This window comes from Nuphar pumila, chromosome 5, assembly GCF_984573655.1.
Source record: "Nuphar pumila chromosome 5, dmNupPumi1.hap1.1, whole genome shotgun sequence".
Lineage (NCBI taxonomy): Eukaryota > Viridiplantae > Streptophyta > Magnoliopsida > Nymphaeales > Nymphaeaceae > Nuphar > Nuphar pumila.
The window spans coordinates 9210600-9228514 of record NC_143253.1 but is presented as its reverse complement, the minus strand read 5'-3'; the positions used below and the strand labels follow the sequence as shown (position 1 = coordinate 9228514).

The window sequence follows — 17915 nt, the reverse complement described above, 5'->3', positions numbered from 1 at the left end:
GCTGCAAGTTGCAATGTGTCCCGTAATGGACTTTCCCCTCAAAAAATACCCACAATTCTTTTTGTTAATTTAGAAAAGTGCTCTTAAATTTTGTACGGCCCTTAGAGAATCATGAAAATATCATGAGAAATTACCTGAAATTTAAAAACGGTAATTTCTCATGATATTTTCATCAGAAACATAAATATTGTGTTTTAAACATGATATTTATGTTTTATTGGCTGTTTATCATAAAAAAATCATGTGTTTTTTATTTAAAGTGATGGTAAATTTATGTTTTTTATTGGCTATTTGAGTAAGCTTCCTTTTTAGTTCACGAATTTGTGCCTACCCTGGGTTAAATTCTTAGCTCCGCCACTGGTATCGGTGCGTATCGGCAGATATGCATCATATCGATTAAAAACCGATACGCTTCACCCTTGAATTGACAGAAAATATTATTTTAATAGTTTTAACATGTGTCATGTTATGATCAATACATAATAAATTTTTATTACTTTTGGGCCGAAACAAAACTATTCAGTTGAGTATCGGTATCGGCCCATACAGCTGAATCGGTGGTCAAACGATTCAGGATACTGACAATATTGTTGAGGCCCACATCCACTTACGGATTGCAGTAAACAGGGGCGGGTGCGGGGGATACAGTCTCCACCCCCGCCCCTTAAAATTTTGCCCTTCATCCCCGTACTAGTTTTGATTTTAACCTCCATCCCCGATCCATTCTTGGTTTTATGTCTTACATCCTCGATTCAAATGGGGTGAGGTGGGGGCGAGGCCCCGTTTTCCTGATCCTTCTGCCGCTGCCACCTTCCACCACTACCGTCTTCTGCTATTAGAGAAAGGGGATGAGAGAAATAGAAGCTAGCGCAGCTTATTAGAGGAAGGAGAGAAAGAAAAGATGAGAGATTCGAGAAAGAGTTTGATGTTAGGGTTATGAATATATATATATATATAGGATTTTATGATATGTGTAAATGTATAATAGTAATTTCCTTAACAAAGATTGAGGACAGGACGGGGCGGGGCCGGGGCAAAAGTAAGTCCATCATCGCCTGATTTTGATTTTAACCTTCATCCCCGATCCATTTCCACGGTTCAAATGGGGCGAAATGGGGTGGGGCCCCTTTCCCCCGGTCCACTGCCATCCCCACTCGTGCCTGGTGTCTGTGGTTATATTGTATTCACTTATTTGTCAAGGATGTCAGTGAAATAAAATCAGTAAATGCAAAGATTTGAGAGTACAATAAAGGTCTAGATTTTGGGGCGTGGGAATCTTGGTTTGTTTATTTAGCCGTTAGAAGTCTTTTGACGTTCATTGAAGCCCCTATTTGGATCCTGGTTCCTACATGTGAGAGAAGGTAAAAAAACTTGATAAACATGCAAAACGAGACAAATTGCATGCTTTTTTTTCTAAATGACAAGGGTTGAAACGAGAACTTCCTTAATGTGGGTTGTGGGGCTGCAAAACAGATTGGATACAGCCAGATATCAGATCCGAATCTGACCCATCATTTCTAGATTCAATTCCTTACAGTAAGCTCGGAATATGGATTAAGATTTTACTAAATCTGATTTCTTTTGAATTCTGATTGGATTTAGATCAGTCTTTTGAATTTTACTAGATTCAGTGTTACCAAGTGTTTCATATAGGATTCACCATACTATATTGGCCTTATAAAAAAAAATACTACAATGGATCTTATTTAGATCCGGATTTGAGTATTCTACTTATAGTTTAAATTCAAATTCAGACTCGAACCTAACAAGATCTAATCAATATCCAAGATGCTTGTAATGCCACATGGACACCATGAAAAGGACAGCATTCCCATGCACTTTTTTTACTGAAAATAGCATGCAAAAGGACAAGATACTGGGGTAAGTTGGAGTGTTTTGAGTTTGCACCTTAGTGGGTGAGGTAGCCAAATGAACAATAACAAAAAACAGTGTGTGTAATGTCCATCTTGTCCTGACTCTTTTTTTCAAAACGGCCAAATTCTCCTCTTCTTGCTTGAAAAGAGAATCCGTTGTATTCATGTAAATATCGATCTTGTACTGCCTCTTTGCATTTAGAATGGCCAAATTCTCCTCTTATTGCTTAAAAAAAAAAAATACTACAGGATTATTATTATTATTCCCACGTCTAACCCTTCGGATGTGATTTGCATGTTTGATTTAGCAGAAACCAACCCTTGGATCATTCATGTTTTCCCAATCTGTATGTCAGATTTCACATGGGTCAAAAAATCAGTGACCTACAATGCATTGAGATTATAACCCTACGAATTATAATTTTTACATCAAAAGAATGTGACCCAAAGGTGAACTCAGACCCTGGTGAAGACATCCATGTGGTCAGATTTGGTTAAACAACCTTTCTTTATAAGTTTCGCGAGGGTAGCAAATACATTTTCACACATTATATATATATATATATATATATATATATATATATATATATAAAAAAAAACTGAAATATGAGAAGTAGAAATATGGGCATTTCCAATACTTTTTTTTTCTCAAAACCAACCATGTGGATGTACTTGGCATGGTGAATTTGCTAGGAATCAACCATTGGATCGTATATTTTTTAAGAAAAATGTGATTTTTGAATGCTTTAATATTTATGAAGATTATGTGTAACGCCCCAAAAATTTTAACCTTAATTATAGTTCAAATATTGAAATTTCGAGACTATTTTTTGTTTTGATAAGTATAAGTAAATTAGATCTTATAATGCAAAAATAATTTTTAAAAACGGTTAAGACTTTGGGCGCAGTTACACTAAAGATAACAATCAAATCAAAATGTACGAGATATAAACATTTCAAATCACGTACAATATAAGACTGAAATATGAAGAGTTTTAATTTCATTTCAAATTAGAGTATGACAACAATACTTTAGTCTCTACATGATCAAGTACTTAAAACGAAAACATCATGAATATCAAGATCGCAAGGTAAGAGTAGACCCTCGAGGATGCAGCTCGAGCAATCCTTCACTCCAACTACTCATCATACTTTTCCTGCATTACCTGTCTCCCGTAAAATGAGGTCAGCTTGCTAAAGTCTGGTAAGCAACCCAAACTCAAACTTAAAGAAAATATATCAAGCATTTAATAGTAAAGATATATTATTCATTCATCGTCAAGTGATAGATAAGGGAACAACGTCCTATGAGTCATTCATTTCAAGCATTCGAACATAAATCATTTAAAAACATTTCATCACTTATTATTCTATTCAACCTTAACTCACGTAATAAAGCATAATCTATATGCATTCAAGTCATACAAGTCATCACACATGCACACGCGCGCGCACACACACACACACATACGCACACACACACATATATATATATATAAGACATTCAGATCATTGCATCATTTTCATATGCATTCATAATTCTTATAAACAATAAGTTAAATCACATTTGACCATTCCAACGTGAAACACACGCACATATCTTATAAGTAATTTAGTTAGATATTCATGATACACATCAATCATGATACATATGTGTGATATATTTACTCAGACAATCTTAATGCAATCATTTGCAATAAAACTATATAGGTGTGATGTATTCACCTAATATGTCAAACCTAGTCATTCGTAGGCGTGATGTGTCATTCACCTATACACTAACATAAGCATCACAATCATAACCTCATATCAAGATCTAAAATAAATAAATATCTGATTATCATATCTGAGTTCGATATATAATTATGCTATAATAGAAAAGCCAAATCTATAGATTCATAATTGGCTATCTCAATCAACTAAAAATATCATCACAATTCATCATAACATTTTATTTATTCATAATAAAGATTTACAAAATTCATGCCAGATCACTTGGTCTGGGAAATATACAACCTCACAAGGAGTTACCGCCCTTGACGAATGGTCTGCCTGGTATTAGACAATGCACTTCCTCACAGGAATATACTGTCTTTGTGGGCTACCCGCTCTTGGACAACGCACTTTCTCACAGAGACTTACCGTTCTAACCAGATTATATGATCTGGTCATGCACACCTTCACAGAGAATCCTTTGAGAACAATTCCTCAACGGGTACCATATCCAGTGAAAACTATTGTAATACATACATCAATACAATTGACCACTCTCAGGGTCGATAGCCATCAACACGGGCATAAGCATGTATATAATCAAAATATTACATCATACATCACTTCATATGGCATTAAAATTATAAAATCACACATTTAACCAATAAAGCTTCATGAACCAAAGTTCACTATTAAACTTAAACATTTATCGCATGCATTCATAATTTTATTTCACGTGGCATTTAAATCATATTATACACAAGCATATCATCCTACGCATCATATCGTCGCCACAAAGAACATTGCACTTCGTAAATTGAACATCGAAGCATGTGTGAACAAAACATGAGTTCTATGCATGCATACGTGAACATGCACATTTCATAATACGAAACAACTAAACTTCAATATACATAACTCATACGTAGTTCAAGATTTGCACACACGATAAAAGACATGCATTTTTCACCACATGAATCGATATATCACCTTAGATATAATTGTGTAAGGGTTGGTCAAAATCTCATTGACCATCCTACCGTACATCATACGCATATATTTCTCAAGCAAACAAGATATACAAGTTCAAAATAATTTATAACATTCGCATGCATTCTTCAATATAAGAATAAATGAGTCCATCATATGACAAGACAATATATATAACATTCACAGTATGCATCGAACACGACTTATACATAACAATAATAGTTATATGTGCACCATGTATCAAATTCATACAAACACACAAAGCAACATAGTATGCGCAAACCAAAGTATGATGACACACATTGCGTACATAATATACATTCATAAGTGCACATGCATTCAAACCCACACAGAGGTGTACCTACAGCAAACACACTCCATATTTCGCTAACTACAATCATGACAAGCATGATCTCTGAACTACAATCACAAGAGTCCTAGATATCCACAACTATGTGAAGTATGTGAGCATAACTTATATTTGCAATTCATTTAGATATTCGGTGCAACATCATGCTTACACAATTAGTGCCTAAACATACTCTCTATAAATTCAGTTAAAATATCTTACCTTAATAATGTGAAGAACAATGAATCGAAACTCAAAAGACAGAGGAGTTTCGTAGTCCGCAAAGACCGCTACCCAAGCAATACAACGAACCCTTCGTGTGTGATCGCAAATACCAAAAACTCAAAAAATACTAATTATAACAGATTAGCCAAAAATAGCAAATTACCTTAAAAATCATTATCAAGAGCCAAATAACACACAAATACACTCCAAAAATTTACAAACTCCATCAAAAATATATTTAAATATGATATATATATATATAAATAGTGATTTATAGCCCAAAATAGTTCTATAAATGCAAATTATACCCTGATTGGCTTGAATGAACAAATGAATATGTAATAAATAAATAAATAAAATTCAAAAGCTAGAAACACATTTCTAATTTGTAGATAAAAAAATGAGTTCTTTATTTATTAATAATCCTTAAAAATTATGGGTTTTACATTATGAGCAATTGATTTTGAAGCCTTAAACAAAATCTCATTTATGCATTAAAATCTGTGTATTCCTATAAAACCAAGCATGTAGATCACATCTTTATGGTTAGATTTAAGGGAAAAGAACAAAAAATTTATGGAAATTGCAGTTCACACATTAGTTCTCATATATATATATATATATATATATATATATATATATATATATATATATATATATATATATATATAAGAGAACTAGAAATATGAGCATTTACAATACTTTTTTGCAAATCCAACCATGTGGATGTGCTTGGCATGGTGAATTTGCTAAGAATCAACCATTGGATCATATGTTTTGGATGAAAAAATACAATTTTTGAAAGTTTGAATATTTATGAAGATTATGAGCCATTGATTTTAAAGCCTTAAAAAATTTAGTTTATGCATCAAAATCAGATGATTAAAGAGCAGGTTCTTATAAAACCAAGCATCTAGATCACATCCGTACGGTTAGATTCAATAGAAAATAACAAAAAATCCATGGAATTCATGGTTCACACATTAGTTCTCATATTATAGTGAATATATATATATATATAGAGAGAGAGAGAGAGAGCTTGAACATTAAGTGCTTGTGATATGATGGGTTTTTCTGCTTTTTTGGTTTTTTTTTTGCAGTTCTGACCCCATAAATGTGTTGGGCATGGTCGATTTACGAGGAATCCATACCTGGGTCATGTGTTTTCGATAAAAAAAATGATATTTGGAACCTAAAAATTTATAAAGATTTTGGACCATTGATTTTTTTGAACCTTATAAAAACCCACCCATGTCTCAAAATCGAACACTTCAAGAGTTGATCACTATAAAAGCAAGTACATAGATCACATTAGTATGGTCATAATTTAAAAATAAACTAAAATAAACCTCAAAAACCCATCGAACATATATCACAAGCACCTACGTTCTACTCATATATATATATATATATATATATATATATATATATATATATATAAGTAATGCATTCTTTAGGCCCCTTTTTAGTTAGGACTTGTTAGGCCCTTTCAAAAATCGTAGTTTTAAGTCTTTTTTCTCACACTGTGATCTATAGGTTTTGTTTGGTGGGAACCATCTTTTGGATCACCGGAATCTGACCTCTATACAGGTTTTTCTGGTGATCCAAAATCAATGGCTATGAAGGTACCAGTTTTTTTTGGCTCATAAAGACATGCTTTTTCATTGAAAAAACATGATCTAAAAGTAGATTCCCACTAAATTGATTATGCTAAACACATCTAACGGTTCAGATCTATCATAAAACACTTAAAACCTATAGGGCAGAAGACAAATGGGGCCTAATATATTCAGCTCTCTCTCTCTCTCTCTCTCTCTCTCTCTCTCTCTCTCTCTCTCTCTATATATATATATATATATATATATATATATATATATATATATATATATATATATATATATATATATATATATATATATATATATATATATATATATATATATCGGCCCGTCCGTCCATGGGACGGGCACTGATAAGAAAATGAATGAATGACATTTTCATTAGCCCTTTGTCAAATTGCATTTTCACCATCAATGAATGAATTTCTGAGACAACCCCAACTCAAAATCTGAATGCATTACATCCCTAGGTGCTTGGACGATATTAAACTACAATAAACTTCTTTCGTGCTATTAGCAAGCCTAACCAGTTTGATACCCTTCAAGTTTGTGCGCATGAGACAAAGGTTCCATAATGTAGTCCGTATTGCATTTGCATGGGACATACCATTAGCTAAAGGATTCTCTTTTGACAAAGAAAACTTTCTAATCCATTCATGTTTTTATGCTTGTGGTAATTGCTTATTAATAATCTGCTAATTGCTAAAAATTGGTTTCCAAAACTGGCAGGGGCATGGTCTTATAGAACAGTTACCCAATTGGAGGGTAACTTTCTAAGATAAATATGAATATATATATATATATATATAGAGAGAGAGAGAGAGAGAGAGAGGTGTGAAAAAAGAAATAGAAAGTTACCTAATTGTAAAAGGTAAATGTTTAGACAGAGCCTACTAATGTTGGTAAATGGTAAGTTGGTAACTATTTAGATTCTCAAAATTTTATGGAAATGCCACGTAAGTAACACTTCTTTTAAATGAAAGCAAAATACAAATGCCTAAAACAAATTTTTAATTACATTCTCAAACGTATAGTATAAATGACATTGAAAAAAAAGTAACACACTCAAATTTTTGCACTCAGTGCCCTTGCTTCTTCTTTCATATATTTTATGATATATATAGGGAAATGAAAACATACAAAATAGACACGGTGCTAAATGAAATATGTCATTGGATTTTTGGTGTTTTTTTCAAAATTCTCACCCCATACATGTGTTCATCATAGATTGATTTACTAGAAATTGACAATTGGATCATGCATTTTGGAAGAAAAAAACGGTATTTGGAACTTCTAAAATTTATGAAAATTGTAAGCTGTTGATTTTTTAAACCTTATAAAAACCTATCCATGCATCCAAATCAAATGCACCAAAAAGTGATTCCTATAAAAACAAGCATATATATCACCTGTATGGTCAGAATTTCAAAAAACACCCAGTCTAATTTGTAACTCATTTTTGGTATATCATAGAGGTCAATGAATGAACGCTTGACTAAGAAATGAACCAGGTTTAGAATGCAAGGTCTATTAAATGCATTAAATATTTAGAATTTTAGTTGTCAGCTGCAAAAGCTGGATTTGTGGACATAAGTGCACAAAGTGAGAAAGTAAGAGATGCAAAGCCTACTTCAAGTGGTTCGCCTAATGAGCTGACAGAGGTTTTAACTGACTTACATCGATATTTGAGCGTTGATGAACTTAAAAAATTTATTGGAGATTATCATGGTGTGCAGAAGTGATGGGAAATTTGAGGGTCTTGTCATTGATGTACTTGTATATGTTGACATGTATTTTTTAGAAACCTGCATAAGCACAGCACAGGTGATTTCTTCAACAATTTTTTGTTTATCATCTCCTAATGCCTCCAAAGACTAATGGTCATTTAGCGGAATCCCATCCATAAACTCTAGGATTAGTACCTTTTCAGTTGATTGTAACAAGAAGAGTGGAACACAACATAAATAAACTTTTGAACCATAAAATATTACAAGTATAAGTTCTGGAATTAATACATTGACAAGATCAACAAAACTAGAAGGCATGCTCTTGCAACCAAGCTTTTTGGACAGTGTTCTTGCGTTATCTGTTATTGCATATATGCAAGTTAAATATGCAAGCATTATTCATCAAAACAAGCTAGAGAAACACTCAATCTTTTCAAGCTCAAGGTTATGTGGCTAATTTGTGAACCATCACAATTTTGAGTTGATGTTTAAATGGTCAATTTTGCATTTGAAAGTTAAGACTGAGGAATCTAAAATCGGCACTCACCAGCATCATGATTAAAGTCAAGCTCTTTGGGTGCTTTCTCGTACCACTCATCTAACAATGGATTAAAATCATACAATCCAGCCAACTATTGCCTTTGCATTTTTAAATCCTACACATAAATGAACTAATTATATAATGCCTATGCACTAGACTTAGTTCACATCAATAACGCGAAAACATAAGAACCTCTAGTATGACTGCCTTGATGCCCTTCTATGTCACATGGGTACGGCTGCGGGGATGCGGCACTTTAAAAAAACATGGGTGTGGGGGTCCAGCAAAAAAAAATTGGACTCGGGTTGGATTCGGATCCGACCTGGATCCAAACCCAATAAAACATACTTTGCGTGCTTTAAATAAGCATGCAGGGTAGGGTTTCTATTCTAGAAACCCTCTCCACGCTGCTCACTTGCCTTCTCCCTCCGCCGTAGGCTCCCTCTCGCCTCTCTCTTTCCTCGTTGTCTTCTTCTTCTTCTTCAGGCGAGCCTCCCTCGATGAGGTTTTCTTTTTTTTTTACATATCGGGTTGACCGCACCAGGTGCCGCACCCTCACGCACACCCTCGTAGTGTTGCATTGACGTGGGTGCGGCACCTGGTCAGCAATCCCTGTAACATAGATGTCCTTGTGTTCAATCTTGACAACTGCTCATTTCATATCCTTTAGGCATGCCCGATGAACTTGTGCTATCTGAAATTCAGCATGAAGGTAATGCACAAAATAGAGTGATATCTCTCAGTGGGGAGAAAAAATGGCAACATTTACAATTGAAAAGGCCTAATTATATGTTCATCCCAACAACTAAAATCTGAGAATAAATCTTTCATTTATTGCCCCAACTCTTTCTCTATTATGTGACAGACCAGAAGATGAAGCATTCTTCTTTATTTCTCAGTTCTTCTCATGAATCACAACAAGACAATTTGAGGAAGAAACAAAGGATCAAGACTTGAACTTCAAAATAACTTTTCAAGATTACCTCTTCCAATGGACGAGGAAGAACAGCATCCTGTAATTGCTTGAGCAGACATATATAGGCCTCATGGAACAATCAAATTGAACTGATTCTAAAGCAAATTTCAAAGTTAACCAAATAAAGCAAACCTTGTAGTCTAGATATATCAGCAAGGCAACGACAAAGACTTTCATGCGCCTCTTAATGTTTGTTTCCCCATCCCTTCTTTTTTTGTTTATAGAGAAATGGGTTCGCAAGTTCTACCTTTTTTGCAAATGTGAGCAATAAATGGAATGTGTTGTGTTTACATCAATGACACAAAAAAATTATAAGACAGTTACATGACTATCCTCAGTGGGTAATGTAATGTATTATTTTTTTAGTTAATTTTATCAATGCATCACTTGTGTTACATGTAATCGTGTAATTTTCTTATATTTCAGAAAAACGGTGGATGCAATTTTTTCAAATGGTATTCAAATGAACAATGTCATTCTCCAAATATTGACAATGAATGTTCTTTGAAGGTTGATAAAGGTAAAAGAGTTCAAGAATTAAATGAACGGTGTGGTTCTGGTAAAATTGAATGAGTTTGTAGGGCTGCTGATAAAGTGAGATGTTTGGAACTAGAATTAGATCAAGCAAAAGAAAATATATTACAACCTCAAAGGGAGTTGAACGTGGAGAAGATTCAACATCAGGCTGAATTGAAGATGTGGAAAGCTGATAGAATGCACCTAGTGTGTGTGTGTTAGCTTCGTAAAGAAGAAATGAAAAAATGGATGAAGTATTTACCAAATCGAAAATATAAAAACATGTAAATGCTTTAATAATTGTGTTGTTAAACATGTATGCTCGTGATGTGATGATTGGTTGTTGAAGTTGTTTGTAAGGATTTATAGGCCTTGTGGGTATTATTGGTGACTCTTTGCAGCATCCACTGTCACTGGTAATTGTGAGTTGATGTTGGCAGTAGAACATGTTTGTCAAGTGTTGGGTGATTTACCTACCTGTTATGTTGAGCCTTTTGTTTTGTTTTGTTTCTTTTGTTTTTCTTGCTATTGTGCTAGTCACCACCAAACTTTGAAAATGTGGTGCAGTTGCTGCCATTGATTTTTTAATCACCAAAAATCCTGCACATACCCGTAAATCATATTTGTAAGGTTACATTCAGTAAGACACGAGCAAATGCTTGTTTCAACTCGTTCATGTTCTACTTACATTCGCACTAATATATATATAGTGATTACAAATGCCTCCGTGTGATGGCATTCCACTTTGGTACCTAGTGATGGGCGACTAGCATCATGCCTGTCTTGTCATTTTTTTCTTTTAAATTTGTTCGCTAGAATAGGGGTCACCCACGTGGCCAGTGGGGGGTGAGATTGTAAAGGTGCATAGATAAAGGCACAGGATCAAACCCCAATGTTGGACGGATGTGCATAGCTTTCAGTGGGCCACGTAAGTCAAGGTGGTCATGGGGCCTCACCCCAGGTTTTATCTGTTCCGCTGGAGAAAAAAATATAAATTGTTAGTGCAAGTTAGAATCCATCTGTGGTATTCGGGATGCCGTTCATCTAATGAATGAATGGCACAGAGCAAGCATTGACGGTGATACGCACACATTTTGTATAATTGATCTTCCATCATATTCAGTTTTAACATCCCTTGGGAACTGTGCGTCTCACTTTGGCATATGTGAGAGTAAAGCCAAGTAGGGGTCGCCAATGGGGCCGGCCTGGCTCGGTCCGATTAAGGCCCCACAGCCTGACCCATAATTCTTTTTGAATAATTTACAAATACCCGCCTGACCTTTGAGATTTTACAAATGGGCATTTAGGTTAACAAAAAAATCACAAACAGCCGCTTGGACTAACCCTAGGCTTTAACTATTGTCAGAACCTAGTTAGTTCAGGTTAAAAGACTCGTCTACCATTCTGTAACATTGAAAAACATGTAACCCTCATTCATCCTCTGTTGCCCTCCGTTCTTGTCTCAAGCCCCACCATCGAAGCTGTGTCTCACCTTCAGGTCACAACTCTCTCTCTCTCTCAACCCTATTTGGTGGTTAGTTTGGATGGCGCGCAATGATGCTGTTTTTCGGGAATCTTCGATTCACATTAATCTTCTTGCGCAAAAAATCCTAGTGGACGTTTACGCGATTCTGCGTATTCATCTTCCTGATCTTACTTTTCCTCTTGCTGGTGTTCTGACGGACATTATTGGTTTTGCGGCTCCTACATGAGCTGCTTGTTTTTTGTTTGTTTTGCTCCGGCTTGTTTCTGTTTATTTTTGTTGTTCTGCTTTTGTTCTCTTTGGGTTCAACTCTGTTGACCCTTTATGTAGCTATGTTGAAATCCGGTTTCGGCTCTCTCTCTCTCTCTCTCTCTCTCTCTCTCTCTCTCTCTCTCAACCCTATTTCAACTTGAGTACACCCTAATTTCGAGGGTTTTGTAATTCTCTTGGCCACCATAAGAAGATTGGCCGAGTTCTTTACCAATTGCAAAGTGGACATTTAATTTGAAGCACATCTACGAAGTGGAAATTGAGAGCTGCCATGGCAAACACCTAAACCCTGTACCCAATACCCAAAATCATTCAAAACAAGCATCTCAACCCCATACTTCTCCAATTTGAAGAGGCTAGCCTTTAAAATTAATTTGTTGATGGTTGTTTTGGTGATCTTTTCGGAGCTGGGCTTGGAATAAAAAGGGGTTTCAAAGGTTGGATGGTAGAGTTTTGGTATTTATCTGGTTGAGGGTTTTGAGTTTGAGATTATCGTGGGAGTTACAGGCTGTGATCAAGATGGAGAGGTGGGTCATTGGCGTAATGGTGTCTCTTTCATTGAAGAAACCCAACTGAGATGGGTGGACATAGAGATTTAGTCTATTACAGAGAACCATTAGGGTGGAAACTGATCATATGCAAAAATTTTGGTCCTTTTGACATTGATTCAGATCTCCATTATAAAACAGTGTATATGAGAGAGAGAACCGAACGGGGATCAATGACGGTTCCGGCATGGCTTCAAGTAGATGGGAGAGGTATCTTTTTACATAATATAAGGATAAATCCATCTTTTAATCTAATCTAATAAAGGTTTGAGTCCCAGAGTTGGTTCAAGCACCTGTTTGAGAATTATTTTGTTAACTCAAGCGCCTATTAGTAAAATTTCAAATGCATGGCAGAACCTACGCAGAGCCTCACTCCACACACATACATACCCTGGCACGACAAAAGCAAAGCTGTACATTACTTTTGGAAGATATGTCTCAAGATTTTAAAAAATGAAAACCTCTATATAGGGAAGCTACGCCCCAGGAGCCCCTTGATTCACCTTGTGAGAAAAAAATATTTAAAACAAAGTTTTAATTTGTTTGCAAAATTTTCCCTTGGTAATAAAATTCTGATACGGCCAGTTGTGACATTGGTTCAAGGACACTCATGCTAATCTCTCAGAAGAGACATGGGAACTGATCAATTCTTTTTCCCTTTCTTGATAGGCAAACTGAGGGTGCGTTCGATTCCATGAACAAAAGTACACCTGATGGAGTTTTCTCGAAATGCATCCAAGGAAATTCGTTCGGAATGCAAAAGTAGGCTCCCAGGGGTCCGACTTTTGCATCCTATGATTTTGGGAGAAAACAGTCCCGTTGGATGGGTTTTGTCTGGAACCCACGTTTGAGACGTTGTCCCTGAGGAGGGTACGGGAGAAGATTTTTCCCGTGTATCAAACGGGGCCTGAGGGAACCTGAAACCTCTCACTTATGATAGTGTGACCTTACCATCCAGCTATCTCATTCGACCCCGGAACCCAACAATCGCGGTGTAGGGTCCTAGAATGAACCTTGGATCTACGAAAAGGGAACTAGAGCATACAACAGTTTTCGTTGCTCATCATCTTTCAAATAATTCAAAGGCAACCACTATGGCTTCTCTCAAGATTTCTTGTTGATGCTTGTCAAGCAGATGATGACCTTACATGTTCTCTTTGATATCGGTAGGAAAACAAATGCACAGGAACAAGAAAGATCACAATGCTTAGCAGATTCCAATCCAGGACCTATAGTATTTTGGCGGGAGTGACGGGTGTGCTCCAACTCATTGAGGTCACAAATAATTCCTGGATGCTTATCTGGTGATGAGTTGCAATTACCACAGAGCTTCACAGTTCTCCTGTTGCATTTGCGATGGATTCAGGACCTAAATTGAACCAGTCAAGGACAACCCCGTGGAGATTAAAGAGTCTAAAGAAGGAAGCACAGTCAATTTTTAACACGCAAATGTTATGTCAAGAGTCTTAACCAAAATTAATCAACATTAGACCAATCGTACCAAGAACAAGCAGTGCAACATATTTGATATCCAAAACAGGCGGAAAAAGAAAAAAACTAATAGATCCTCACATTAGCTTGCTTTTGCCTTGCTTGTTGATTAATCAAGATAAGATCAACCGCTCCAAGAATGAGCAGCGCAACAAGTTTGATATCCAAAACAGGCAAAAAAAAAAGAGAGACCTTCAACACACACACACACACACACATATATATATATATATATATAGAGAGAGAGAGTGGGGATTGTGCTGCCCCCCTTTTCATTAAGTCACATTAGGACTCCAAAAAATCACAGTTTTATGTGTTTTATGCTATATGTGAACCATACTACTTTTGGTTATTAAGCATCTTTATGCTCAGATGTGTATTTTAAAGAGGTAACAAAAATCAATGGTTGATACAACAACAACAACAACAACAACAACAACTACGCCTTCATCCCAAAACAATTGGGGTCAGCGATATGAACCAAAAAAGAAATTCATTTTGGGTCTTCCACATGAATCCTTTTCCTCCAATCATTTCTATCCAACGCCATGTCCTCAGTGAGGTTCAAAGCATTCATATCCTTTCCTATCATCTCCATCCAAGTCTTCCTAGGCCTACCCCGACCTCTTTTAACTAATATATTTTCCCATTTCTCCAACCTTCTGACTGGAGCATCATTAGGCCTTCGCCGAATATGTCCAAACCACCGTAAACGATTCTCTCGCATCTTATTTTCAATGGGTGCAACACCTACCTTCTTACGTATCTCTTCGTTCCGAATCTTATCTTTTATTGTATTTCCACACATCCATCTAAGCATCCGCATCTCAGCTACACTCATTTTTTGAATATGATGTCTCTTGGCAGCCCAACATTCCGTACCATATAGTAAAGCGGGTCTAATAGTCGTCCTATAAAACTTTCCCTTCAACCGCAATGGCATTCTACGATCGCACAGCACTCCAGTAGCACTTTTTCATTTCATCCACCCAACCTTTATCCTATGATTTACATCTCCATCAATTTCTCCATACTTTTGAATGATGGATCCCAAATATTTGAAATAGTCATTCACCGGTATATCTTGCTCACCAAGCTTCACTACACTCCCATCACTACTTCGTTGCTTACTAAACCGACATTCCATATATTCAGTCTTACTCTTACTCAACTTAAAACCTCTAGCTTCCAATGTCTGTCTCCATAATTCTAACTTAGCATTAACCCCAGCTCTAGACTCATCAATCAAAACAATATCATCAGCAAACAACATACACCACGGTACATTTTCTTGAATTGATCTCGTAAGCTCATCCATCACTATCGCAAATAGGAAAGGGCTTAAAGCAGATCCTTGATGTAACCCAACCGTTATCGGAAAATTGGTTGTCACCCCTCCACAAGTGCGGACATTGGTTACTACTCCTTCATACATATCTTTAATTATACTAATGTACTTGAGAGAAACACCTTTCTTCATCATTGTCCACCAGAGAACGTCCCTAGGTACTCTATCGTATGCCTTCTCTAAATCAATAAAAATCAATGGTTGATATTGTACTAAAATTTGATGATAAAATATTTACATTTTTACATCAAATCAATTTGACACAAAACTTTGTTCTTAATAAATAAGCAATGTTAAACACATCTAACGGTTCAGATCTAGCATAAAACACCTAAAACTATGATTTTTGGAGTGTCCTAATGTGACCAAACAAAATAAGGGGCAGCACAATCTCCATTTTCATATATATATATATATATATATATATATATATATATATATATATATATATATATATATATATATATATATATATATATATATATATGATACAATGATGACATTGTGCTAAATGAAACATGCTATTGGATTATCGGTGTTTTTTTTCGCAATTCCAACCCCATAGACGTGTTCAGCATGATTGATTTAGTAGAAATCGACACTTGGATCATGTATTTGGATGAAAAAAATGGTACTTAGAGCCTCAAAATTTGATTAAAATCATAGGCTGTTGATTTTTGAAGCCTTGTAAAAACCTACCATGCATCGGAGTCAAATGCTTCAAGAACTGATTCCTATACAAACAAGCATATAAATCACATTTGTACGGTCAGAATTTTGAAAAAAACCCAAAAATCTAATAGCATGGATGTTGTACACACACACACACATATATATATATATATATGGTACACACTTATTTTACATAGACCTAAGCTCCAAAAGCAAAATCTAACCATTGGATCATGTTTATCATTTTAATGTGTTAAAGTTGACTCAAATATGATGTTTTATACCATTTTTAAACCACCCTTATTTTAATGAATTATGAGTCATTGGTTTTCACCATCTCAAAAATAGAATCTTATGGTGTATAAAACATGATAAAACCTTTTAACATGTGTATATTTAGATTTACCATTTGGTGGCTAGACCTAAGGAATCAAAAGTGAGTACCACCATATGGTATCATAGTACAGAACCACCACACACACACACGTGTGTATGTATATATATATATATATAAGTCATAGGTGCAAATTTCATCTGCTCATTTTGAGCTGTATATACGTCCAGAATGGATCATTAAGATCATTAACTAAAGAAAAGCATTTTGCATTGAGTTGTTTCAACATAAAAAAAATGTGTAATTTTAGTTTATTATAAACCATTACTTTTTATTCTATTGAAAGCCTTCTCACACATTGCAGTCAAATTATCCAAAACATGTTTCATACCAATAAATTGCATACTAGCCAATAATTTTTCACAAATGCATACATATATGAAAAATTGCTACAAAGAATGGAATGATACAGATCAAGATTGTTACATCTGGGAGAGATTATCAAACTAGAAACTAGAAAGGAAATAAAGTTTCTACAGAGTTTACAATTAACTGAAGAATGCAGTCATCAACTAGGACTGATTAGCTTAAGAAGAATATATGAAGGTGAAAACAATTACATGCAGAAAAAATTGCAAATACCCTTGGGAAAATAGATGAAACGTACCTGTACATGGAAGTACGTGGGCAACCCAACAATAAAATTCAGATGATAATCCCACTCCTGAATCACGAAAAAGACTAGATTTAGTGCAACAAAAATATAGAGATTTCTTGTATACAACCAAATAAAATGGATAGACCAATGAGAGAGCAGAATAGAACACATATTACCTCAGGACACAACTGCTCATCAATTACACGACTGCAACACTGTAATCCGGCCCCTGCTAAAAGTTTATATCCTAGACCAGCCCCACTATTTACTCCACACCTGGAAAATGAAACTCTCTCTCTCTCTCTCTCTCTCTCTCTCTCTCTCTCTCTCTCTCTCTCTGTGCTGCCCATTGTATAGAAGATGGGAGAAGGACATCCAACAAGAAGATTGAGCAACCATACTGGAGGCTTCAATTCAAATAAACCACCCAGATTACAATAATGTTAATGAGAGGCATCATCATGGCCAACACCAATGCCGGACTTATCTACCATACGCACATTGTACTGTTCATATACCCTTGCCCGGTTCTCAGTCCACCATTGTTCAGCTTGCCTCTCACTAAATCGCTTCCGACTGCA

At 35.5% G+C, this 17915-nt stretch overlaps 1 protein-coding gene across 1 annotated transcript in view; it reads right to left on the bottom strand.

Annotated features, from left to right (window-relative positions):
* Nucleotides 1-13881: 13881 nt before the first annotated feature.
* The window catches only part of LOC149836702 (PH, RCC1 and FYVE domains-containing protein 1-like), a 30868-nt gene continuing 26834 nt past the window's right edge, over nt 13882-17915 (bottom strand). The window contains exons 9-11 of the mRNA XM_090005530.1: nt 17511-17910; nt 17344-17400; nt 13882-14200 (exon numbers count right to left, since the gene is read on the bottom strand). Coding sequence (XP_089861656.1) covers nt 17778-17910 — 133 coding nt within the window. The 3' untranslated portion in view covers nt 13882-14200; nt 17344-17400; nt 17511-17777. The remainder of the gene's footprint in view (nt 14201-17343; nt 17401-17510; nt 17911-17915) is intronic.